General features: G+C 41.4%; 1 protein-coding gene across 1 annotated transcript in view; it reads right to left on the bottom strand.

The window, feature by feature from the left end:
* Positions 1 to 27,685, bottom strand: part of GLI3 (GLI family zinc finger 3) — a 208,881-nt gene that overhangs the window by 139,766 nt on the left and 41,430 nt on the right. Inside the window, exon 3 of the mRNA XM_082753540.1 lies at positions 4,291 to 4,533. Coding sequence (XP_082609666.1) covers positions 4,291 to 4,533 — 243 coding nt within the window. The remainder of the gene's footprint in view (positions 1 to 4,290; positions 4,534 to 27,685) is intronic.

Genomic DNA, 27,685 nt, shown 5'->3' with positions numbered 1-27,685 from the left:
GATCTCCTTTTTATTATATTTCTCCCTCCTTTTCTATGGGGAAGATTGAAGGAAGGGGAATTCTTCTAAGGGGAATTAAAACAACGAACAAGTAAATGATCAAGTGCACCTAGTGAACTAGCACTGTTATTTTCCTTGCTTTGGTCTTTTGTTCGTGTTGCAAATTGATTTTGAGATGACATTAACACCGGGGAATCTAAGGGGGGCAGTTATGAGGACATGATCCCTGCAAAGCACAAGTCCAGACACATTTGGTGGGAACTGAGGGCAATCAATGCATTTGGAGGGCTAATCCTATGAAATGTGCAATAAGCAGTTCCCGCTTCCCCAGATAGATACAGAAGCTTCAAAACCAGCAGAATAAATCCCTGTTAAGAAAAAAAAAAAAAAAAAAAAAAAAAAAGCAGGGTGAGATCCTGCTTTCAGCTATGTTCAGTGCAACCACTGAGCTGAAGGGACGTACCAGAAAGAATCCTGCCAGGGCCATTCCTGTGTATATGAATTTTTAGATCAGAGCCAACTGAACTGTCACTGCTTTTTGCTTAAGATAATTCTTCAGGCTTTACTAATTAGGAACTAACAATTCTTTCAGATGAGCTGTGAAACGCAGGGAAGAATACCAGCAGTATGTTTTAAATCAAAGTGTTTACATCAGGAATGATTCATTTTTTCCATGAGGAATGACTTTTGAGACAGGCAGTCTTAGCACTGCCATAAATCTGCGTGGGAATTAAAATTGGGGAGAGAATAACAAAAGGAAGTTGCTATCCCTGCCTCAGCCCCACCTCTGGAGACAGAATTTACTTTAACAAGGGGCTCAAACTACCACCATAATCAGTGTTTGAGAAACACTTTTTTTTTCCAATCCATTTAAGAAACACTGCAAAAATCCACGCTCAAGCTCAGTAACGCTGCTCTCCTCAGTAAAGAAAAGCTGTAACATATGAAGGGAAACCCCAGCATTTTTGTCATCTCCTCTAAAGCTTTTAAACAGAAAAAAAAGTTTTAAAAAACATCCTTAGTGACCAGTGTTTAATCGATGCTTGAGAAAATCATAACAATGACAAAATAACTGAAAACAAAAATATCTGTTTTAGGCCTGGATGTGTTTTTGTTTTTATTTCTGGGAGGACAGAGGTCTCCAGACTGAGCACAAGGCCGCACTCTCATCCTCGGTTGCTAAACAGTTGAGGAGCTCTTTGGCGGTGCACAAGGGCCGCCAGCTCCATAGCATGTTTCATCCCAGCTGTTTGAAAAGCTGGTCCACTTGAAACACAACCATCCTCCCCACCCACACTCTGCAGGAGAGCTAACTCCCCCTCGATGAGGTATTTATTCCACATATATGGTAACTATTATTCCCAACGTTTACAACATCAGTCATTTTAATTAGGAAAAAAATTATAACAGAAAATCCTGCAGCACACATACACAGAGACACGCATATTTACATGTAGAAATGCAAGGCATTCAAGTTGTTTCTAATAACTGCAGCTCCTGGAGCAGACATGCGTTCCACACACAATTGACTTAAATGCTCTTTTTCTTTTCTTGCCATAAAAATATACAGATGTCCTTCTTCAAAACAAAAAAAAAATTATTTTCCCTCTTCCTGTGTTACAGGAAGCCTGCCCACACTTTTAAATACAAAGTGGGTATATATAGAAGCACAAATTAGGCATCTTGAAAAGTCTATATTTTCCAACCACAGGGAAACTAAGGAATTACTCTGAGTGTTTACATACCCAACTATGGTGAATTAAAACAGTATTTTCTATCCATATGCCCACGAAAACTGGCAAGAAACTAAGGAAAAGAACAATAGCTTCGCTGGTTCCTCACCTGTTGCTACAGTGGGACTGGGATATGATTACATTATTCAGCCTTGTTCATATGGCCCACTATAAGTGTCAGCCTGAATACTGTCACCACTTCGATGAAAGCATGTCTTACATATATAAATGATACAACTACTATGAAAATTTCAGTAAGCCTGTCTGCTTCCCTATAAATCTAGATAGACATTTGTCTCTTTAGTTTTCTTTCTGTATCACATCTATTAAAGGTAAATAAAAGCATGATGGCTCTTTATATGACATTAATAGCTTGAGGGATTTTATAAATCAGTGAGTAAAACCCAGCAATTCAATACAGCAGCAGTGAAGTGGGTCTGCCCATCTGATATTTTTCTGGCTTAGACTTCTGCTTTAGGATCTTGTTGTTCATTTAAAGTTAACTCATCACTTATTTCTCTATCATTATATGGAGGGTAACTTATGCTGTTCCCTCAACTTCTGACATCGATGCTTCCCTAGCAGTCCACACATCCTAACTAGCTCATGTTACTGGTCACAATATAGACATAGCAGCTACATAAAGTCTTGGGAACTCCAGTCAAAAGAGGCAAATTTAATAACAGAAAGCAAAATAAACCAAGCCCAAACCACCCAGTCATTCTGACTGGCTGGACCCTACTCCTCAGTCTGAATCTTTAGTAGTATCAGAGACACTTTGGTCCAGATTTAAGAGGTTAGTTAGCAGCTGGTCAGATGGTCAAAATGGCAATCACTAAATTTAGCATAAGGTTTGTTGTTCGGTTGTTTGGGGCTTTGGGGGGGGGGGGCAGTTGTATGCTTCCTTTCCTTCCAGCTGTAGTGCCTACACACAGAAGTGATTTGCTTCCCTACCAGGATTTTTGTTTTTGAGTGAGACTTGGGGTCTGCGTTAACTAATCCTCAAAGCTGTACGCTGCAGTTGGTGTCTCCTATCTGCAAGCTTGTATTTCTGTGTGCTGCTGACTGTGAGCAGTACTCTGCTCTGCACATTCACGCTTCTCTGGCAGGCAAGTCTGCCACTAGCGTGCTGCTGCACACCCTTCCAGGCAGAAGGATGAGTAACTCCCCTCCAGGGTTCGAACAGGGCTGCGTAAGAGCGAGAGAAGAGGACAGTGTGCAGAAACGGAGTGTGTACATTGGAAGAGAGCTGAAAAGCTTCGCTGCAAACTTTTTCCCTAAACACTGATCTAGACTACAAAGACAGCAAGTATTCGTTTTCTCATAATGCCTTCGTTCTTATTAACAATCAGGCTCTTTTTTTTTTTAAAAAAAAAAAAAAAGAGGTCGGTGAGATTTAAGGTTGCGCGAGACATACTTTGATCTGCACCCTGATGAGTGAACATTCCCCTTTGCTGCTAGCCCAACTAATGAAGGGATAAAATTAGCTTTTATCCCTGGCACTTTCTTTAGCAAAAAAACATGCACTAATCAGCTGTCCTCACTAATCAGTTGTCTGGCTAATGACCTTTTGCCTTAAAACACTAAAATTTCTGAATGATGTGAAGGAAAAAAAAAAACAACACAGACTGGCCCCTCTTTGTGGGTCTTAAACCTATCATCTGGAACTGGAGACTGGAAGGTTAAATGGCAAATCTGTATCCTGACTAGGTGATAAATCTATAATCAAAAGGCACAAGCCTTGACACCTCAAGATGTACTTCATTACTACACAACTAAATGATTTTTTGCCATTTAAAAAAAAAAAACTAGAAGCAGATGAAAAAAATTGCTTAACTCCCTCACATTTTGCCTGTGGATAAATCCATTCCACATCTGTGTTCAAGTGTCAGTTAATTTCTTACTTTTTTATTAATGCCTGAGCAGGAATTCAGAAGTTGAAAACATTTGCCTTTTTTTCCCCTGTACAACTTCAGGGGACTATAGCTGGGAAAGAAAATGACAAAACTACCCTATTAGCCTGCATGCTTGTGAAAAAGTGAATCCTTAAAAATAATAAAAGCAAACAATAACAGCAGCAATAAAGTTTCCAATCACTCCCCAAATTCTTATTGTACAAGGCAGTCCTTTCTCCCTTTCTCCTTTTAATACTGCACTTCAAAATTGTTTCCAAAAAAAAAAAAAAAAAAAAAAAGATTTTGAGGGCTGTTTCATTTTCCTTCTCTGCTTTCTTTAATGAGGCTTTTTTTTTCCTTCGTGTATGAAGGGGGTGGAGCAAATGCAGCACTGGATCGTTGAGGAGGATTAGCAACAGATGATATATCCTGTGGAAGTTGCTTTGCAGTGGCCTGTGCTAATTTTGAGCTGCCATGCAACTGCTCCCTGCTTTTAACTTGAGACAGAAAAAAAAACAGAACACATTTACCTCAACCCTAAGACAGACAAAGGAACTGGCTCCGGGGACGATGCAATGTGACAAATAAAATGACACTCAATTTGACAGCCTCAACAGCCTTCCAACCTTGCTCCCCGAAACAAATCTGCAGCAAATACTCACGGTAATGAGGATCCATGTAACCATTTCTGGGGTCCATAGTAAACAATGTCCCACGATAAGGTACAGAAGGTTCAGGAAGGTGCGATATAGATCCATGGATCTCCTTCTTTATTAATGAGGCCCTTTCCTCGCTAGATGTTGAGGGCTCTTCACTGATCTTGCTGAGGCCTTGCCCACCTTGTGGCTGCATTGTGATTGCGTTCCTTCTCTCTCTGTGATAGGTCTGTCCAGGACTTTCATCCTCTGGAAAAAAATACCAAAGAAGAGAGAGAGAGCAGAAAGAGTGAGAGACTTTTAGTCCATTTTTAGCAAATAAAATAAAAAGTTCTCCCCGCCACCACCATCACTAGAAACGCCGGGGCGCGAGTTAGTGGCCGTCGGTGCACGCCGGGCTGTGAGGGATGCTGTGGGTACAGGCCGAGCACACCAGCTCGGCTCTTGGGCGGTAGATCATCGTCACCCATGCACTGATGCATTTAGCAGCGGGGCTATCAATCCTGCAAGAACAGACACGGACTTGCTGTATTTTTTTTTGCCACCGGGACAAGGAGACTGGAAGTTTTGCCTGCCTGATGGGGAGGAAGAAAACAATTTGTCACAAACAGCAGAAGATGAACCCCGCTAGCTGAGCCTAAATCAAACCTCGCCACCCACTGCTGCTCTGCAGCGCTGCTCCAGTCCTTCAGAGGCTTGCTTTTGTGAGAGGCTGGAGCCTTAAAGAAAGGTCATTAGTGATGAGAGGCAAGGTGGGCAACAAGGAAATGGGTAAAATTGCCCAAAATCCAGCACCAGCTGCGTAAGGCAGGCACAACTGGGGACAACTGCTCCGGCAGTGCCACCACAGGGACATGTGTGGAGGATGGTGGAGCACACACCCTCTGTCCTTACTCCCATATCCACAAATTAAAAAAAAAATCTCAATGAAAAAGGGGGAAAATGAAAGAGAGTGGGGAGGGTGGAGCCCAAGCCCCAGTCTGGATGACCCCTTAGGCCTATGATATCGCATGTGTGCATTTTAGTATGGGAAGGCAGAAGTATCCGCAGGCCTCCTCTCCACATGTCCATCAGGCCATGGCTCTTCACCTGCTCGTCTCCAGCATCCCCCTCTGAGGCCTTTTTGCCTGCTGTGAAGGGCCCTATGGCCTTCTGATGATGGATCCACTGGCCTGCCTTGCCTCACAGCTGGGTGTTTAACCAAACCTGGGCTCCCCTGTGGGCCACACATACCCTCTGAAAACCACACCAAGGGGTTCTTCCCCTCAGAAGCCACATGTGGCTTCCCCAGGTGTATTTTACATGTACCAGAAGAGTTTTCTTAGCTGCACAAATATCTACTGTAAACACCCCCCATAGTTGTATTATTGTTTCATTAAAACAGACATTTCTCTAAACCAGTGCATAACTGCTGGCTGGATTCAGGCAGATCCCATGTTCCAGGTACAACCTTGCTCTATAAACCACCTTGTATGTGTGGGCATACACCAGTGTGTCTTGAAGAAATATTTATAAATACTCCTAGCATCAAAAGTTGTTCAAAAGTATATTAAGAACCTCAGATTAAACACTGGGTGCAAAAAGGTAACTGGAAAGGAAAATACAGTACCCTTAGGAAATAAACACAGCTCAGGTACACTTATCCTACAACCCACAGGCAAAGCAGGGTTGTTTACAGCAGTGCCAAGATTTCACCTCAGTTGTCAGAGGCCAGAATATTTGAGGTCAGGGCCACATTTTTACTTACAACTTGCCCTGCTGCGCTCATTCAAACAGCAAAGGCACCAGCAGGCAATTCACCATGAGCCTACTCTCACAAGTTCGCCACCAGCGTAACTCAACCTATTTGCTTTCATATAAATTAGATTACAAACAGGCTCCATGCGTATTAGATACCCGGAGTTGAATTTGGGGCATTATACGTACAAACTAGCTACGCCATTACTTTTAATGCTGTGCTCTCCAGGCATTTCCCTGCCCCCTCTCCTCCAAAGTAGGGACAACAACAAAACCCAGCAGTGTAGCCTATTGAACGCTTAATTATTTTTCTATCTCCAGGTATTACGGCAAGCAGGGTCTGCTGACTTATCAGCATCTTCCAGGGACTGAATTCTTTTAACAGCCAGCGGTAATTCTCCATACAGAGCGCTTCCCGGATTGGTCTGAGGAGAAAGAGTTAATAGAAACAGACAACAATGCTGTAGAGTTTAAACCCTTTGCCCTTTTCTATTTTTTATTAATATGCACAGGCACTGGTCCCTGCTCTGGATTAGCAGGGTTTAAGGTTTCCACTTTTTACACCAAAGCTGTTTTTAGTTAGAGGACTGCAAAAGGGAGTCTAAAACTTTAAAACTTATATGAGGTTTTTAGAAAACTGCTTGTATAACTGAAAAATAAAAAATAAATCACCCCAACCAAAGTCACATTTTCCATCGCGTTTCTCTCTAGCTGGAGTCTTTTATGTTAAATTTCAACCTAGAGTGAACTTTCACTGATGAGATGTAAACTCTTGTAAAAATAGGGGATTACACTCCATTTGAAATCCTGACAGACCCTTAAGCAGAGCAAGCTAACCTGTGCTACCACGGTATGGAAAGCAGCAAGCCAAAGTGATTTGTGTGGCTGTATAATCAATCTGAGGATCAGATAGGATTTCAGTTCTTTTACTCTTCCATATAAAGATAATATTTGTTAAAACTGCCATCCTGGAATACAACAAGAAGCTCATGCCTGTCTTCAGGCTTCAGTTTTATTCCTTCCTTCTCAAAACACGCATGTGTCATGAATCAAGGTACTGGGGACTGGTATGGAACGATTTTTTAAACTGCTGAATGAAATTCAAAACCTACTTTCACTAACTTTGAAACTAAAGGAAAAATGTGTTTCGCTTTAATAAGTTTTCCCTTTTTTTTCTGGTTCCTCAAGAAAAAAAAAGTAAACAAAAGAAAAATCGCATTTTTTCCTCTGTATCAACCTTCTCTCTCTGTCATGAAATTAATGCCGCTTGCTGTTAAAGTCAAGCAGTTTTGTATGCTGCCCACCACATAAAACTTCATGCAGATTTTTTTTTTTTTTAAAAAGTAAACATGATGGTTTTTTTGCAATAATATGGAATTTCAACAGACAAACATTTTGCTAAGCATTTACTTCCCGCTCTACCCCACAGAGCTGCTTTGGATAGGGGGCAGACGAGGGGGCTTGACAATCACTGCGGTTCAGAACACAAACAGCCGAGAGGTTTGGAAAAGCCCCCTGCTTACACTGAGGGGGAAACTTCTCCGGCAATAATTCTGCCTAGTCTCCCAGAGCCACTTCAGTGAGCCAAAGGGCGAAAGCTGTCTGATCTTGTTCTGTTTCAGCTGAATTGTTCTATCAAGTTTTAGAGTGAGTGCAGACAAGCTGCACCGGGCCAAATTATTGACGGAAACATACTGTCCACCATGGCAACAAGTGGGACTCTATAGCAAAAATGTAAGCAAACAGCCCACTTCCCCGGCAGCATCTGCCAAAGGTTCCTCACAGCCAAACACACAATGGCTGCTACTCCTCTTCTCACGATTTAGGAATAGCCTGCTTTAGGGTCAAAAGAAACATCTGATTTACTAAAATGTTGCAGAGACAAGTTACAGTGAAGGGGACCAATTCTCCCTCATCTCTACCTGCTTCCTACTGGTGGGAGCCCACCGACTTCAGCACCGTTCATCCTGCCTTCTGCAGGTAGAAGAGACAGACTGGGGTGGGGGCAGAGAGTAATCAGGCCTCCAAAGCAATCTGCATAAGCCTCCCTTTCTTCATGTATGCCCTGCGAGCTAGGAGCCAGAGACACGTGTTACAGGCACCCAGTCTGGAACGACTGCATTAATTCAAGATTCTCCCATCCACTCAGAAATACCCGATTTAGTCCGGCTATTATGATCTGAAGCAGTTTTTATTAGAAGTGTTTAGCACCAAGGAGCACCTACCTCATTTAATCAACAGAACAGCTTGCACTGGACAGTGTGTCTGAGCAAACGTACTTCTGGCTGTTCAGCTAATTTACCCAGCAAATTAAAAAGCAGGGCAAACCACAATCAAGCACAAAACTCCATTAAACTTTCTTCCCACATTAACTTCTTTCCTTTTATCACAGTTTCACAGACCTCAAGAGACAAAGTCAACACTTCTTTATTTTAAACCTCGTAGAATCAGCAACTATATATATATATATATATATATAAAAAGTTAAAATCTACTTGATATACCCTGCTGAAAATCACCCCCAGCACACTTTAAAGTTACCCCGGCTTAAAGGAGACACCACCGGTCCGGTTAAATCTGTCCCTGCGCCAAGTTCCCCACCGCCTTCCTGCAGGCGACTGGCAGGTAGCAGCGTTGCTGCCGCACGAGCAACCTGCCGGCACGCTGCACCTGGGTAAGAGAAGAGGCAACGTACTTACAACGCAGTCCAAAAGACCCTGGCTTACACGCTCTCCAAGCTCTTCTCTTGACCAAAATTCTCTGGCTACCAGGCTGTGGACATTCCTCCCTCTCTTTTTCTCTCTCTCTCCTCTGCCTTTCCCCCCCTCTCCCTGTCTCCCTCCCTCTCTCTCAGAGGCAGTGCTTCTCCCATTAGAGGAATTAAAAGTGGTTGGTGCCATGCTAAATTTAACAAGCTCATTAGTATTCTTCCTGTGTGCTTCCTAGTGAACTCTCCCTATTCAAGCAGCTCTCTCTAGCTGAGGGGTCAGGCGGCTAATCATTAAATCAAACTAATGTCACCCTATCACAATCGGCCTAAGAGAAGGAGGGTTTATTATTTCAGTTTATGCTAAATAAACGGTTTTACAAATGGTCTCCAAGCAAGGTCAACAGCAGCTTCAATTACAAGACAAACTTAACAAGAGTTGCTATAAACCAAGTGCTCCATGTTGACCTAAGCACAAGCTCAGCTCCGCATATTGCCACTAGCAGGATTGTACAGGAATGCATATTGTAAAATAAAGGAGAGGGTAATCTTTTCTTTGCCAGAATTTGTGACTGCACAGAGACTGCTCATTCACCTCTCCCCAACCAGCTTGCTGCTCAGCTCAATTCACCCCACACAAAGGCTGAAGACCAGACCTCAATGGACCGAGTGAAACATGTTCAAAACTAGGCTCTCTATTGTGACTGAATTTCTTAACATCTTTTCAAAAAGCGGAGAATGCCTTGAGGCTAAAGGAAGAAACAGGCTAATGGTGAATTGGGAATACTGAGCAAATTTCAGAGCCCTTTCCTCCTAGCTTTTGAGGTTGAAAGCAAGCTCTTTCCTTTCAAGTTTCAAAGTCCTTTTTCCTCCCGCAGTGTCACAGAAGGATTTGAAAAGAAGGTAATTGTGCTCACAGTCCCCCTGATCAGAGCTTACGTCCTATTTCTGGTATTTCGGAATACTTCTTGCAATAATGGTGCATATAGCTCAATCCCTTAACCGTCCTGCACTCTGCAATTGCTCATTAAATGAACAATTGCTGGTATAAAATGCCTTTTATGTTCAAGGTCTGGATATAAGATAAGCATTCTAGTACTCTAAATTTGGTTTACTAAGGAAACTCTCCATCATTAAATTACAAAACTGAAGTCAGAATATCAGCCGTTCCCAGAAAAGTAGCATTTTAGGTTGCTGTGAACCAGAAGGCAGGGGGGAGGGGGATGCAAAAGAGATTGACTACTTAAATTCTTAATAAAATAGGTATCTACTAAGAAAGCAATTTCCCTCACGTTTAAGAAGATCTAAGTTTTTGAGACCTGGTATTTTCTTTCTTGGAATAATATAGTAGAGCAATTGCCAAGCTCATTAGGACATGGGCATCTGCAGCTTCTTGCATACATCCATTGATCACTACTTTCTGGCCACCTTAAGAGCAAAGCAGTAGGAAATGCATCCGCAGGATTGTGCCTGCCTTTAAAAGCCTGCGTTGTAACCAAAGTTTTGTTTTGGGTGGGTACAGTAGTCTAAATTGAGCACCAAGTTTGTTATTTCCCTGCATTTGGAGCAATTGCACATGAAGCACGCGCTCTGGAAAGGCTAACACAGATATGAAGCACAATGCTCATAATCACTTTTAAAAATAGAGACCAACCATACGAGAGGCTACAAAATCTGTTAGATAACAAGTACAGTACTTACCTTCTTTGCAATGCTTAAGCATACCTTATACAAGACTTTTATTATAAATAGCATACACTATCTGAGCTCACCACTGAAAATGTATAGATTTATACTCCCGTTCGTAATGGATTTTCAGCTTAGTTATTTTTCCATTACCATATGTATAGTATTTTCCAGAAACTGATTTGTGACCTTTGGAATACAAATACACAGCTCTTTTCTCTGAATTCTTGTTTGTTTCCATAAACATGTTATATTCTTTTGTTTTTAAACAAAAACTTTAACTCTCACTGTAAGAAAAAGGATTTATCAGCAAGACTAAGTAGAACTGCCTACGGACCCAATCCTGAAAATACTTACATAATACTCCACCCCCTGCTATTTTATACAAGTGATATGTATATTCAGTCTAGCTGCACATACAGCACAACTCAATTCAGTCCTTTTCTCCAAGCAAGAGGAAGCCAGGACACAGTTTCTATGACTTCCAAAACTGAGCCTGATCCTACACTCTTCTGGATCAGTGGCAGAGCTCCCGCTGACCCAAATGGGCCTTTACACAGCTAACGCTGCTCCACCACTGCCTTAGCGGTGCATTTCTACCACCTGAACCACGGCTCGCAGAGTTTTCCAGCCGTGCACATAACTCTTCCCCAGGACTGCTGGGGAAGTTGCTAACTGTACAAAGCATCTTAGAATTCAGTTAAAGAATTCAGATATAACTGGGAGTCTGTTTCTCCAGACCCTAGCATCAGATCTATAGACAGATGTCAAAAATCTCATTCAAAATGAGAAATCCTACTTCAGGAACACAGGGCTACCTATACACACAAAGGCACAGGGCGCTGTGGAAACCTCTTTGTCAGTCCCAGGAATCTTCCCTTCAAAACGCAGACAAGGAGGGCAAAAGGCAGGGCTGGGCTGCCTTGCCCCTGGCCCCAACATCCTGCCGAGCAAGGCAACAATATTTTGCAGGGCATGGGGAAAAAAATAAATAAGTAAAAACAAGCAACATCTGGGAATGTGTGTTTACTGACCTGATACTCAAGCCATCCCACTAACTTCAGTGACCTTGGATCAAGCTGCTGAAGCTGTCTGCTGAGCCAGATTCCCGCAGTATCCTGTTGGCCAAGTTTGCCTAGAGTCACTCAGGTGAGCGGCCAGCCAGTCCGTACACACAGCCTGAGCCTCTGAAGCATGGAGCCCCAGCCTGCTGGGCTGCAAGCCTCGGTGGAGCTAACGGAGGCACCAATCCTCAGCAACTTGCAGGGTCAGGCCCCCAAAGAAATGGGAGCCTCCTTTCTCAACAAGCTGTCTCCCAGCCTATTTCCACCCAGGCTTTAAAATAACAAAAACAAACAATTTAAACCAAAACAGCTGAAAGCCATTTTCTCCCTTCCCAAATTCAGTGCTACGTGTTTCTCCCATTACAGACAGTGGATTATTGCAGTGATACTTAACACCGCTCGCGAGTGCAGCCCCCAATGCTCTGGTTTAGGTGTTAGTGACGACATCGGCTGCTGTGGAAGAAACACTAAACCCCACACCCAGGTATCGAGCAGGTGGTGAGCTTTTAAGTTTACCTTCGTGGGGCCTACAAGGCCAAATCCTGCTTGCTTTACTCACACCATAATCCCAGGGATTCGGTGAAACTATTCGTGCAAGTAGAGCAAGAGGGACTCGGGTCCAGCATCAGCACTGCGCAGGCTATTGGGCAAGTGGGAAATGTCTTGGAGATGTTTGTTAACATGGTAAAAAGAACAGAATGCAGGCATAGAAGACATTTGAAGGGAGAATTAACTGGCAAAATTAACACTTAGATATATCATTTCTCATTGTAAATTCACAGGACCAGAAAGTAGGCAAAAACATTTCCCCTCCTTGGTAGAGTACATTTAATGTTCTGATTTTGCTACTTAAGGACTGAGAAACTCACACTAGGAAAAAAAAAAAAAAAAAGGACCTCTTGCAAAAACAACCTGACTTTTTTTCATTTCCCCTTTTATAAAGTGTTCCACCGTACAAAATTCAGTAAAGCCTACAAGTTGCTGTGTAACAGCCCCAAACTCTTTGCTCCAAGTCTGCCGATGGGGGCTGAAACCAAACTTAGCACTTTCAGAATATCTCTGGGACTAGTGCTCCGCTCCGACATCTAGCCTCTTCAAAGAACCGGGGTCTCAGATAGAGAGAAAAACGACTGCAGACATCAGGATCTGACTATTGGCAACCATTTCTCATCGGGGAAAAGCTCCTCAGCCTCTTGCAAGACACTCCAAAGCATCCTGATTTGAAAACATTATGAAGTTCCTTCCATTAGCCCGTTATTAGGCTGTTAGTCACTGCTTACTTTGAGCGGGCTAATTAGTTACATCAAAGGCGCTACAATAAATTCCCAGGAGGGTTTTAGGGGGGAAAAATGTATTTCTCAACCATCTAATAGTGCATTTATGCCTATCTGAGGGTAACCGCCTCGTTTCACTCGTAGACACTGGGGGACATATTCTGTGGTGCTGTCACTTTCTACCAAGCCAGCAGCAACACCGGGCCTTAAAGCTGTTTTACAAAGCCGTTTGTAGCCTGACGTAAATTAGATTAGCCATGCTTAGAAGCCAGGAAAAAAAAAAAAAGCAAAATAGTGACAGAGGAGTTATAACCCCGCTTTGGTACACCATCTCCATTTCTAACACCTACAGGCCATACACCTCAGCAGCAACAGAATATAAAAGTTACTGTAATTAGTGTTTTGCATACAAAGTTAATATCTTTCCTTTTTTTTTCCTAATATGGGTTCAAACTGCTAAATGCAATCACTATCCAGTCACTAAGCAGTTTGTAACAACCCAGAGCCATGACAACCCTTCAGTTTAGATGGCAGATATCACCTATTTCCTTGCGAAATTTATTTATTTATTGCTGCATCCTTTTGCACAGTTGCAGTAAGAGTCAGTGTTTCCACAATATCCCTGTACTTCTGGCCTCTGAAGCATACCAGCTGTTTAAAAATATGTTAGAGGTTACTCTGCCCTGATTTGCAGTAGCTGCAATCGCAGCTGAGAACAATGACTTCATCAAGGTCTCAGATTAAAATGATATATACATTTTTTTGTGTGCAGAGGTATACAGATATCTATAGATACATATACAGGTACACACACGTATGTATGTACACGTGCACACACAAATTCAGCCACACCCTACATTTCATAAAATCCAGCTGATTCTAGAAGAAGCTCTGGATGATACATGGATGTTGTTGCACAAGCACACACACAGGCATGGTGGCTACCTGAACACAGAAATGAGCTTTTCACAACCCTCATCAGAAGTTTAAACTATTCAGGAGGGGAAGAATGCTGAACAACAAATGCAAGAATTATAGCTAAGGATGCAAAAAACAAAGAAAAAACCTCCTCAGAAAACACTGAAGTCCTGCAAACCAAAGGATTTGAATATGCTTTGAATGTTCTTCTAGTCATTAGCCCATTAGTTAAAAACTGCAGAGCTACTAATCCACAGAAATTGTCATATACTCCTTTTATCTACACTGTTTCTCCCCAAGAATCTGGTATCCTTGAGAAAACCACAAACCTGAAACCATCTCTTTACCTAGCAGATAGGTGCAGTAAGTATAAAAGCTCACAGACTGCCTTCCCTGCCTATACCATGGAGGTACCTCCCTCCTTTCAATAAAAGCCTCTCCTTATACCTGAAAAAGTGATGCACCTTCCCAGAGGCCAACCTCTTTCTCTTCACACCATTCTTCTGTTTTCTCCATCGTGCAGGATGCACAAGTTGTGGCAGAGATGCGTTATGCCATACTACCTCACAGAGTTACAGTCTTCAAATCCCAGTTACCAAGTATACTACCACCAGCTGAAAATAAAAAGATGGAGCCCCAAGGACTGGTGCATGTTGACTAGGCAAAAAAGGATAGAGATCATTTTGTAGGTAAAAAAATATGCTAATCGTTAATGTTTTCTGTTGAGTTCCAGAGATAAACAGAACGTTTTTTAAGATTTCACTTTTCTGACTACATCTGCCTCGATCTTTCTAACCTTAATGTTCTGTAACAGATTTTAAGACATTGGGATATTTCTGCAAGCTTTTAACAATCTAATTGCATTTATTTAAATGCTTGTTAACTATCTTAAGCAATATTCTGTTTTTCCATTTATCATCATGCAATGGACACCTGAAATCAGGCAGTTAAGTCATAATAATAGTCATACCTTCAAAACATTTCCAAACATTTTTTAGTAAAACGTCACCCTCTCTTCCTATTACACTAGCCATGGCAGGTTAAGATTTCTTAACTTGTTAATTATGTGCATGGATGAAGGCACCAAAACAATCTGGCAAAAGGGGATTTCGTTGTTTCCTTATTATTGTTGGCCACTTGGATTTTCAGGCAACACTCATTTCATACAAAAATAAACAAACTACATTTCATTCCCTCCTCCCCGCCCCCCACCAAAATAACCACAGTTTTTATGGGTTAAAGGCTGGAGAAGAAGGGAACCACCTGAAAACTTAATTCACTTTGACTATTTTGAGTCACCATCCCCAGAGGTCTTCAATAAACATGCACACGTAGAACCTAGTAGCATGGTTTAGTGGTGGACTTCAGTACTAGATTAAAGGTTGGCATAGATGATCTTAGAGGTCTTTTCCAACCTGAGTGATTCTATGATTTACAAACAAGCAAAAAAGACCTCAACTGTCTCCTGCCCAGGGGTATCATCACCTCTGGGTACTGAGAAAGAACGTGGAACTGTAGCCAGGAAGGATTCATTCCAATTGAGAAAGTATTCTAACAAGAAAATTGGATTTTATTGAAAAGAGCCTATTAAAAAAAAAAAAAAAAAGTGGGAGGGAAGAAAAAAAGAGGGGAAAGGATTAAAAAAAAAAAAAAAAGACTGCCTCAAATTTACTACTAAGAATTCTAACTATTTCTAAAAGGGCCACAGACTTTTTCTAAGTACAGGAGAATCAGTACTAGCAGTCCTGACTGAACCTTCAGTTCTTACGCAAGTAAAATTTTCATGGGAGAATTCACATTGGAGTCTGGGTTTGAAGATCCCTCTGTTCTTCAGATCTCTCCCTGGTCTTCCATAAGTCACTTCATTTCTCACAACTTTGCCTTCTTCACTCACCAAATTGATAAAATGCTGATGGACCATAATTTCATAAGAGAAATAGTATTCCTACAGAGCAAATAGTCACGGGAAACATGGAAAGATACAAAGTCCATTTGATATATATATACAAAAAGATCCAGTTAGATCTGAAGACAAAATATACTGAATAGTCAGCGTAAAGCTGCCTTACATCATGCCATATATTAAATGTTCCGATTCTGCAAAACATAGCATGACTCCCACTTCTGTTACGTAAAATGGGTGTCCACAATTTACACAACTTGTCCACAAATACAGAACTGTTGACTAATAAGTATTTACCACATCCCTCTACAGAAAGAAGAAAAAAAATTTAAGGAAAAAAAAAAAAAAAAAAACAGGAAAACAATAAAAAGTCAATCTTTCAAACGTTCTTTGCCCTGACTCTGACTTTGGATTTACACTATCCAACTCTCCTGCCTGTTGTACCATTAGCAGAGAAATTTTGCCAGTGTCCCCCTCTACGCATCTAAGCTACCTTAAGTTCTGAATGATGGCTTAAGCTTCCTGAATACCTGAGTAATAAAAACGGACTTGATCTACCAGTGTTCTCCAGCCTACTAAATATTCAAAGATTGTTTTTTTTTTTTTCTTTCAAAGTAGTAGTTCTCTTTCTTCTCCAGTACAGGACATAAGGTCCATCTTGCCAATAAGGGTTTTTTTTTTTGCCCCCTTTACAGAGCAACTAGTGTCTTTTGGAACTATGATACAGATATATTTCAGATCAAACTGCCAAACCTTTAAGATTAATAATATTTAATAAATAATATTTTCATTTTAATCTCATTTTTTGGGCCTGTTTTACTACAAGCCTTGTGAAAGCGAAAATAGCAAAAGATAATCCATAACCTAAACACCTAATGTTACTTCTGCTGTTACTCGTGGCATCATCAGCCATGCCACAGCCATTTTTTGTTTTAAGGCAGAAAAACTTGCAGATGATATCCTATAAAATGCAATTAGTCTTTTTAGATGTACCAGAATTGTAACATCAAAACGGGCTAGATGTAAAGAACAAATTCCCATTAGAAAATGCCATTTTTTCATGGCAAAAAGATTGACAGACCACAGTCTTCTCCTAGCAGAATATGTATCTGGCTTGCTTGTTGCAACTCCCTTCTTAAGACTAAAAAAACCTTTTCCAGAGCAGTAAGGTTACCACTGTCAGCTTCACTGAACTGCATACTTCCCTTTCTTTCAGGTCTTATCTTCAAAAATCACGGAAACAAAGATGTAAACTTGGACATTAAAGAGTGTTAACATCAAAGTACATGCACTACTTTTGATATTAACCAAAGCCTTGAACCAGCAATCTAACAGACACAAATCAGCGGTGTCTATATAATTTCAGAAACTGTTGAACTGAGCTCTCTGTTGTGGCCTGCATTTGCTCACTGGCTTTTCAAAGCATAGTATCAGTATGTTTTTACAACTAGCTGCCGATCAAGCAAGCAGCAGGAATGCAATTCATCTCTCCAAACACATGAAGCCTTCCATTTGTTTCTTTTTATCTAATACATTCTGAAATTTTAAACTCTCCATCCAGGGCAATTCCCTCTCATTGGGGCAAACACTTGTTTGTATCCCATACAAACAAGGGCTACAAAAACTATAACCCTTTGGTTTACATAAAAAATTACCGTATACCATCTCAGACACCTTATGTAGAGATGTTCAGCCTTTACTCAGAGTTGTCCCATCATGAACCCACCAGACATAAACTGTAGTTCCCAAGGATAACTACAGAATCCATTGGGCGCAGGAAAATTTAGAGTCCTGTGAGAAAGCACGCTGCATGAAGCCCAGGGAAGCTTTCAGGTTGTTTCCACTCCAAGACTCAATCCTGACCACTGAGAGACTTGCTGATGTTAGTGAAGCTTATGAGCCAATGGCGCCTATTTTCAAGTTACAATTCTGTGTCAAAACAAGGTGAAACTTGCCATTTTGCTGGGAAATTCTGGGAAATTAAGTTTTGAAAGACTGTCTCAGAGACAAAGCTTGTTGAAGCCTCAAATTAAAGTGGAAAAAAAACATACAAATGCCTGAAGAAGTTATGTAAACAGATGCCACTAACATACATGTATACTTCATCCTGTCACATCTGACTCCGCATTCACAACAGCATGTCAGTACCCAGTTCTCTTCTCAGCACTCAATTGCAAATGCCCTCATTGAAAGATTTTTTTTAACCATGTTAAAATATAACCATCTCCTCCAATATGTAACCATCTCCTTCTACACCACTACCTTCTTTACCCTAACCTCCTAAGGAAACAAGGCTAAATAAAACCATTTTTGACTGTGAGTCAGGAGTTTCTGTACTAAATAATTACACACACACAAAAAAAAAAAAAAGACAACAGACAGGTGGAGGAAATGCTGTTACCAGCCCCTCCAACACCAACTTTACAGAGAGATTTACGTTTATCATACAAGAAAGCATCCAAGGAGGAAGGTGCAATAAACATCCCATCAGAAGAAAAATCTGTGATCAGAACCAGCACCTTATTAGACATCAGAGAATCAAGACAGAAAGCCATGCCCTGGAGGAAATCCCGAAGTAAACCCATTCCCACTCCAAGCTGCTTTTGTGCTGCTAAGGGGTGTGACTCAGAAAATTTCCAGAATAAATCTTCCGACTTACAGCACCCCGATGTGCTAAAATTCACATGCAGTGCTGCGCACTAAGGCACTATCTGAATGATTAAGAGGTCTACGCTGTTTGCAAGTAAATGAGGATTATTCTGAGGACCAGGCAGTTGTCTTCTGAGTTTCAGTCGGTCACTGAGAAGGAATACACAGGAATGCTTTCATACACCCAACTTACCACCCGCTCACAAATATGTAGGCAGGAAAATGGTGACTGACTATACCTTGTTTTTGCCAGACTGGCCGTAAAACCTGTCACAAACTGGAAATTAGGAAAACTATACATGTACAGTCTTTATAAAGTCTAACAATTAAAAACGTGACCCAGGAGTGAACATAGCCATCTTCATAGAAGAGGAGTGCAGTTGTAGAAATGTTAGACCTTGACAGCAGAAGTTGGGTTTACAGGCAATTCCTCAACTCCTCCAGAAGACAAAACCACTATTCACTTCAATGGAAGTTACAAGCAGGAAACAGCGGCAGGAGTGGGCCCAAAGGAAACAGGGAACAAATTGCACCTTAAACCAATAAAATTCCTATGCCCAGCAAGTTGTCTCATTACAGAGGTAAGTAATAACAATTTTAATGGAATGTGAGCGGATTTCTAAATCATTAGGCAATGTACACAGAATGTCAACAACATGGCAGAACGGTGGGATACCAGCACTTGGAAGGACAGAGAAAATCAGGCAGAACTGCTTAATCACCAAAGACTCAGTCCTGGAACCACTCATCTGAGGAGTACTACTCAGGAAGATCCATCACATGAATGCAGCTATCTACATTTAAGGGCAGTAAGTCCTTAATTTATCCTTCCTTTTCCCAAATTGGAATGTTTTACTTGTAATGACTTGAGAGTAAGTATGTATTTTTGCCACAACTGTTTGTAAAACAAAATTATGACAGTGTTTGCCAAGCTTTGCATACACATGCACACATATATTGCTATTAGAACACTAATGTAACAGGAAGGATCATCATTTGAACCCAGCATCTAGCCCTTAAGACATGGCAAAATTAAGGTGGCTTGTGGACCGTCATGTTCATAATTAACATCTATTTCAAGATGCATACAAAGTTACATATTGTTTTTATTCTACAGAAGCCCTGCTTCATGGGGTGGACAGCATGTGTTTAGTTCTCTTCTCAGAGTTCAACATGTGGCCCCTCTGCTTCATTTACTGCACTTCATTGCAATCCAGCTCTCCAGATAGAATTACTCATTTCTTTCCGGCCTTTTAGTGCTCATCACAATACTATTGGCATGCTTCATGAGCATTAACAGAATGTATTTTACCATGGTCCTGTGAGGTAGAGAGATGGTATCATTCATCACATACACAAACTACCCACTTAATGTCCCTAATTGCAGGTACTCAGTGTAAGAACCTGAGAACCCAAGTTTTCAGAGCATTTACCATGACTTTGTGATATAACTAATAATATTTTAATGTCTTGTATGTAGCTTCATATAGTGTAAACAAAAAAACAAAAGAAAGCTGAATGGAATGCAGAACGTGGCAGCCGTAAGAAATGGGTGCTTCCAATTCAACCCACTGACCCCTTTGAAGCAAACAGACAAAATGCCCTGTAGCAGTAGTAAGTTATACCCTAGGACATCTAGGGCAGGAGAACATGAATATCTCACCACAGGTTCACAGACATTTGCTGATAACTGCAAATTTTGCATACTGAATTCCACCTTAGCCTTTGAAGAAGGTTGCTCTAGTAAGAACAAACTTTCTGCTTCTTCCACTGAAGTGTACTTCTACTGCTCCATCTTTCATCTTATTCTTTTTAAAATGCTGCATTGTTCCTACTAATATCTCCTCATCCCAGTCCTTTTTGCTGCACCCACACTCCTTTCCAAAAACTCTTATTTCAGACTCGTTGTATCTGACAATACATGCTAGCCGCAGTCTCAGCTATCCAGCCTGTCTCCATACTGTTCCTTGTGAGGTGAATCTTCTTGCTCAGCTGTTCCCAACTTCTCTCTCAACGTCTTTTCCTTGACCTTCAGTCACATACACCAGCCAGTATACCCTGTTCCTGATGATTTCCCATGTCTACCTCCAAGTTCCCACCTAATCCCAGCATACTGAGCTGGGCTCCTTTCCCCTGCCTTTCTTTTTTTTTTCTCCCCCCTCTCCAGATATTTTCTCTGTCATCCCCTTTTCCCCTCTGATGGTTCTCCCACTCTACAACCTGTATTTAATCAAACAAAATTTCCCCCATTGTTCTTGGCATCAAACTCTGAGCTAGCACAGGAATACAGACAGAGGTGGGGGTGTCTTTCATAGGGCATTAGGAACAGTGGGAATCCTGGCTACCTGTTTCCAGTGGGTTCTTCAGTTTCCTTTCATTTGCTTTGTATTGTTAACATTGCCTTTTCTTTACTGCAGCAAAAACTTGTAGTCTTAAGGATTTCCTTCTTAAGGAAGCATTAGCTGACTGGGGACTTTGTAGTACTGCTAGTGATCACCTGGAGAAGAAAAAGCACATGCTCCCTATCTTGACAAGAACACTTTCTTTTTTTTTAATCCAGGATCAGCGAAGATTGATGAACTGTACAGTACAATTAATTGTCACTGTTCCCAGATAAGTTATTAAAGCTGTGGAATAATTAAATCACATCCCGTCTTTCTTCTTACATGGTCTGGACAATTTCCATGTCAAAGAAACACAGGTAGAAATGAGAAGTGGGAGAAAAACTTTAGATTTATTTACTTGCAGAATTTGACTTCAGATGGCTTTGAAACAGCTCACTGCTGGAGGACAGAATTGTGAAAGAACTGCCGTGAATGAGTACGTGTGGGTGTTTGTAAAGAAGGCAAAGGATAACCTTAGTGATTCATGAAAACTTCCCAGGCATTTGAGTGTAGCTGGTATATGTTTATTTTTTAACCAATTTGAATTTTAACTTGCATTGCCAAAGTGTTTCATTTCAAAGTTTGGGGAAGTTGTATTTACCATCGAGAGATAATAAGTTTTAAAAAACTGCTAGCGTCCCTTAACAGCTAACAAATCTGGAGAGAAAATCAAGCACAGAGCAAAATTGGGACGAGGGAGTTGTTAACAAAAAAAATACTTCTCCCTTCAGCTCTACAAAGAGATCACAGAACAGTTCTTTACTCAAACCAGATTTTAGATGCTTCCTTCCGTGCGCAGTACATATGGCTTGCATCTATTTTTTCTTTAAAATGGAGTTACATTTCTTCCTGTTAGTAAACATATCAAGGATTCTATGAGAACTAACAACAACAAAACTTTTCCTGCTTTTAATGTAGATTGAACATGTGTATTTCAAATAGGAAATCATTTCTCTAACCATATGCATGAACAGAATGGCTTCTTATGAGCTAAAAAAGCAGGTAAAAAAGCCTTACATAAAATTGTGAGAATTTGTTCATTTTTTTGAAACCATTTGAGGAACTCTGTGTCTAGCACAAAAGTACTTTACAAAGACTATGAATTTAACTTGAGAAGAATACCTGTGTTACCTTTTCCCCTCCAAGCTCCTTACTTTCCCACCTTTCTCCTTATTCCACTTTTTCTCTTTTATTCACCACCCCTTTTTTTCTCGCCTTTTTTTCCTCATCAAAAAGTCACTGTTGAGTAAAATATGAAAAGCTAGCATGAGAGCAAATAATTCCTTCCCACTGCCCTATCACCCCTTCTTCTTCCATCCTGAAGGCCAGAAAGTAATTCAGAAATAAAAGTTTGTAGCGATTTTAAGCTATGCTAACAAGCCTAATATCACAGGTTTTCATGCTTCCAAAATAACAACATTGTCCATCCGCTCCCCCAGCTGGCTCTAAAGGGTTTCATTTCCTTCACAACCTCCTCAGCTTGGTTTCAAATACAATAGTAAATCTGACCATGCATATAAGCAGCTATGCAAAAGTCCAGATTGCTGCTACTAATGCTATTTGTCTGTTTTGCACACTGATGCTGAAAACATCAGAAATCTGCATCAAAAAAATGTGCAAAAGCTACTTCAGAAACTAAAGCATGCGAGTATTAAAGATAAACACGGCTAGCGGAAATCCGATAGTGAATGAGAGCTAACAGAGATCTAGAGAGATAGCAGGATCTGGGGACAGCTTATGCAAATATAGGCACAAGAATGCTACCCACTATATGAAAACCCCAAGATGGGGGTGGGGTGACACAGCAAAATCGAAATCCTAGCTGATCCCATGGGCTACCAAGCTGCACATGTGGAACTGGCCTTTAAGGGCAGCACAAACCTGAGATAAAACACAAAAAGGGTGCTGGGGAAGACAAATATGTACCTGGGCTGGTGCTGGAAATGCTCTACAAATAAACTCTAAAAGCTACGCATGCTAGAGAAAAATACACCATGGTGATGGCATCCAACATCACGTTGGTGACAACTGTGTACAAACAGAGCAATGAGTTTGGGAACAGTCAAAACAACAACTACAAGCCAGTAATTTTGAACAAAAAGGTCTAACGTATCCACCCAACTTTGACAGGCTAGTTATTTGATACTAATTGGGCTCTGCTAACAGCATGGCAAGAGAGGCTGTAGTGTGGGACTATGGACAGCAGCAATTTATCTAATCTTAACACAGACCTTTGTTATCACAGCTTGGTATCAATATTGTACTGCCCTCTGAAAGCCTCCCACTCTGGTATTTCCACAGTTGCTACTACACCGATCACAATGACTTTTGCCAAAGCATCAAATTTTCCCAGCAAAAGGCACACACTAAATAATGACAAGCCTAAAGCTCTCATTAACAACCTTTTCACCCATCCATCCATCCACCCACCCATCCAAGAAAGCAGCACAAAGCACACGGTCCCAGCCTTTGCCCACATTTCCTCTTCCCATGGCCAAGCTGCCCAGACGTCACTGCACACAGAAGCACCACAACAGCAGCTTTTCTTCATGGGTACCATACATCTCTTGGCAGGCTACAAACCAAACTATGTTTCTTCCATCTCAGAAGAGATACAAATAAACAAGGTCAGTCTTACCAGGATTGCACACAACTGCACACCACAGACATCATCACTGACTTGACTCTCAGCCTTTTAAATCAGAGTTCTTGTCCATATAATAAGTATATTTCTTTCAAAATAGATGACCACAAGTACATCTGTGATGGTAACAAAAGCAGCTGAGCTGTGTCCACACAGCAAGCCATTTGGAAGAGCCCTTACTGGCCAAACCACTTGTGTTTTCCTTGAGCTCAGTTCTGGAAATATCTGAACAGCTACTGCTGTACTGTCCCTCATGATATCCTTGTCTCTATATTGGAGGGATATGGATTTGATGGATGGAACACGGTGAGTAAGGAATTGTCCAGATGGACACACTCAGAGAGCTGCTGTCAATGGCTCAGTGTCCAAGTGGAGATCAGTATGGAACCTCATGAGGTTCAGCAAGGCAAAGTGCAAGGTCCTGTATCTGGGCTGGGACAACCCCAATCATGAATACAGGCTGGGCCTAGAATGGGTTGAGAGCAACTCTGAAGAGAAGGATTTGGGAATAGTGGCTGATAAGAAACTCAGCATAAACCAGCAATAAGCACTTGCAGCCCAGAAAGCCAACCTGAGGGAGGTGATCCTCCCCCTCTGCTCTGCTCTGCCTTTGCAAAACGCCACCTCAGCACTGTGTTCAGCTCCCAACACAAGAAGAACACAGTCCTGTTAGACTGAAGCCAGAGGAGAGCCACAAGGATGACCAGAAGGCTGGAGCATCTCTCCTGTGAGGACAAGCTGAAGGAGTTGGGGTTGTTCAGGCTGGAGAAGAGAAGGCTCCGGGGAGGCCTTGGAGTGGCCTGACAGTACCTAAAGGGGGCCTACAGGAAGGCTGGGGAGCGACTCTGTCAGGGAGTGTAGCGATAGGACAAGGGGGAATGACTTTAAACTAAAAACGGGTAGGTTCAGATTAGATATAATGAAGAAATTATTTACTCAGAGCATGGTGAGGCCCTGGCACAGGTTGCCCAGAGAAGCCCCATCCCTGGAGGTGTTCAAGGCCAGGCTGGATGGGGCTTTGGACAACTTGGTCTGATGGGAGGTGTCCCAGGGGGGTGGAAATGGATGATCTTTTTGTCCCATCCAGTCCAAACCATTCTACGATTCTATGAATAAAGGCACTACCATCCAGTAACAGAAAACAGATCTGTGCAGTTCCTAGGCTGCTGGCCTTGATTAGCTCTCAGGATCCAAACCACATCATTGCTTGTAAGCTCTTCTTAGAAGTTGTAACTCAGATGGCAAGAGAGGAGGGAGGCAGGGTTCAACAGAGGACTTCTGTAAAGCCCCTGACAGCCATCCCTCATTAGCAGATGAACACTTCTTAGAATCAGAGAGACAAAATTTGAGGAAGAGAAAGTTTGGTGCCACAGTATCCATAAGGACATCACTTTGAAGTGCTGCTTCTTTGAAGTATGAGTAGTAACTGCAAAAATGTGAAGTTCTTGTGAATGAAATTGAGCAACAAGGAGAAAAAAATAAAATCAAAATACTCCTAGCATTCCTGAAGCATGCCAATAAGCAAGAAACTACAGCCAGGCTAGAATACATATAATACTCCCCCTCATGATACTGCAACTTGGACTAGCATAGGAACAGAACTTAGAAAGGAAGAGTTTTAACTGGTACTACTCCATCAATTCCCTCTTTTTTCTTCCTGTTGTTTCTGCTTCATGTCCTTTCCATTCCTAGCACAGAAAGAGGAAAAAAAAATAACAAATTGGAGAATATGATTTTAGTGTCATGACTGTCATGTCAGCTGTTCGTGGATAGAGAAAGTACACGTAGTAATAAAGCTCAATTTAACAGTGAGGGATAAAGATCCATCCTTTCTATAGGAAAATATCAGCACTGAGGATCCCTCATGAACAGCACCATATTTTCTGCAAGACCTCATGGTTTCCCCAGTAAGACAGGGATAATCTGCTCCAGGGCATATTTCTGTAGGACATTAGCAGCCTCATACAGTCCCCAGAGTTCAGATTTTAGAGTGGTCCACAAGAACATGGAGAGGTTACACTATTAGAGGCAGAACTGAAATTGGACCCTAGCAGTTGTAGCTGGTCAGAATCCCACTCAGAACACTCAATCTTTGAAGCTCTAGTTGCCTTTGCAGTCAAAAATTCTTCTTTGTTGTGGCAGTAAAAATGGTATTAAACTAGGCCCATACCTTATGGCAAGCTAAAAAGCAAAGAGAAACATTTCTCCAAATGAAATGCTTTAAGACCAGCATTTACTCTGAATGACCTTGTGTGTTTGATTCTGACACATCCTCATTTGATACACTGGGTCAACATTAGTTCAGAACAGTCTACATGTAAAGTCAACTGCTCTTGCCTCAATTTTTATCAAGTCAGATGGAGTTGTTGCATCCAAAATCCAAATGTTTCACTTTATACCTTTCCTGTACAAATTGTCAAAGGCTTTGCACTGTTAAGCATCTGGAAAAGTTGATTATGCACCATTAAATCTCTCCTTGCACAGGAGCATATGAGGGTTCAGGGCAGCCATTAACATATGCCAAAGTAAAACAGCATCATCCAGTGAGATCTCCATTTGAAAGAACATCTTAAACATTGAAAAAACAAAACAAAACACCTATCTTTATCTGTTCAATATTACACCTCTTCATTTAACATCTGCGTTGTTAATTCTTTCAGTTACAGAACTCTCCCACCTCCTTGGGTGAAAACAAAACGTGCGCCCTCTAAAAGTAGGTATTTTCAGCCAGTCTTGTGCCTGACACCGTAAGCACCATCCAGGCAACAGCCAAAGTATATATATCTGATTTAGACATGCCAAAGAGCTGCCTCAGAGCATTAAAAAACACGTAAGTATTCACATCCCCAGAAATCATTCATTTCAAAGGGAAATACAGCAGGGAACATCCAACTTTTTACGAGGTTGGTCAGAACATAATCATTACGTCAACTTACAATCTAACATGCTAAATGTTTACACAAGATGTCATGACAGGAACTGCAAAAATTACCTGCCCAGAAGAAAATAATTATACATATCTTGTAGCTGTTCCTAATGCATTCGAGCAGCCTCAAGCAAGCAGGAGCTGTCATTATGTGGCCAGTCAGCAAAGCAGCAGTGAGGGTACAGCTGGTCAGCTGTTTTTCCTGGAAATAATCTGGTATGGACTAACAAAATATTTACAGACCTGTCCATTTAAATACAGCTAACCCATTTAAATACAGCTTACATTCAAGTTGCCACACACAGAGGTACTGTATTTTCCTTAGGAGTTTTGTAAAGGACAGTGTACAATCCCACATCTTTTATACATTTCAAGATGGAGAAATCACTATCATCCATACTATAATGTTGAGTACAGATAGACAACACATGAGATACAAACTATACATGCAATTCTGTCTACAAAAGTTTATGAAATATTATGAAATAGTTACAGGATTTCAAGGAATTCTACTGAACTTCCACCGTCTTCAGCTCCCCTGCCTCCCAAAGGCATGCTACTGTGTACAAATAGCCAAATATCAAAAACTCATCTAGCATTATGCATGCCATTACTCCCCTTTTTGCCCTGAAACCTGAAGATTGTTCTCCCTACACATACTCCAATCCAGGCTATGGAGGGTAGCTGTGGGAAGAATCTGAAGTTTAAAACTAAAGGGACATAGTTTCCCTTTCAGCAAGCTGAAACAGGAAGAACTTTGCTGTCTCTAAAAGTACTCCAAACACCACAGTATGAACTCTCCAAAAATATTCCAGTTTCAGTCAGGAGAAACTGTCTCTGTGTTTTGTACATTAGAGTAAGGACTGGCCTTTTACTGCAGAGTTGGTCCATCATTTGTAGAAGCATGAGAACACGGACATCATCTATGACCTCCTCCTGAAGCTTTATACCACAGAAAATAAATCATTTAGACTCACGTACATTTTAGTTAACGACACTGTATTATTTATCATCACACTGAAGGAATCTGGTGGTAGCAGTTTATGAATCATGACATGTTTGTTCTCTATCACTCCTGTTTATAAACCACACAGCCCCCATCCTTGCTACCAGCTCTGCACAGAAGGCACACAGCAGCTACATCCCTGTTCGGTAGCACACATTTCTGCCCACCGCCTTGGGCTTTCACTTCGATACGACGCTTGTCCTTGCTGTACCAGTAGACAATGTTGGCTTGCAGTAAGATAAACTCTTCTATCGGTTACATTCCTATCTTGGATTGTTTCCTGGGACGTAGCATTTTCCCTGTTGACTTAGCCTGTACCAGTACCCAGGATGGTGGCAAAGGGAGAGAGAAAAGCTGCTCCACACCTGGATGTGGTCTTGGTGGAAATATTTGTGTTATTTCGGGATATTTGTTAGCTTTTCCCAACTTACAAGCAGAACACTTCTGGGAAAGGAATTCAAGATTTCCCTGTCAGCTTCCTCTGAAAAACAGCAACCAATTAG

Source organism: Aythya marila (genome assembly GCF_965140915.1).
Source record: "Aythya marila genome assembly, chromosome: 2".
NCBI classification, from domain to species: domain Eukaryota; kingdom Metazoa; phylum Chordata; class Aves; order Anseriformes; family Anatidae; genus Aythya; species Aythya marila.
Note: the sequence above shows the minus strand (reverse complement) of the source record. Positions and strands in the feature narration are given on the sequence as shown.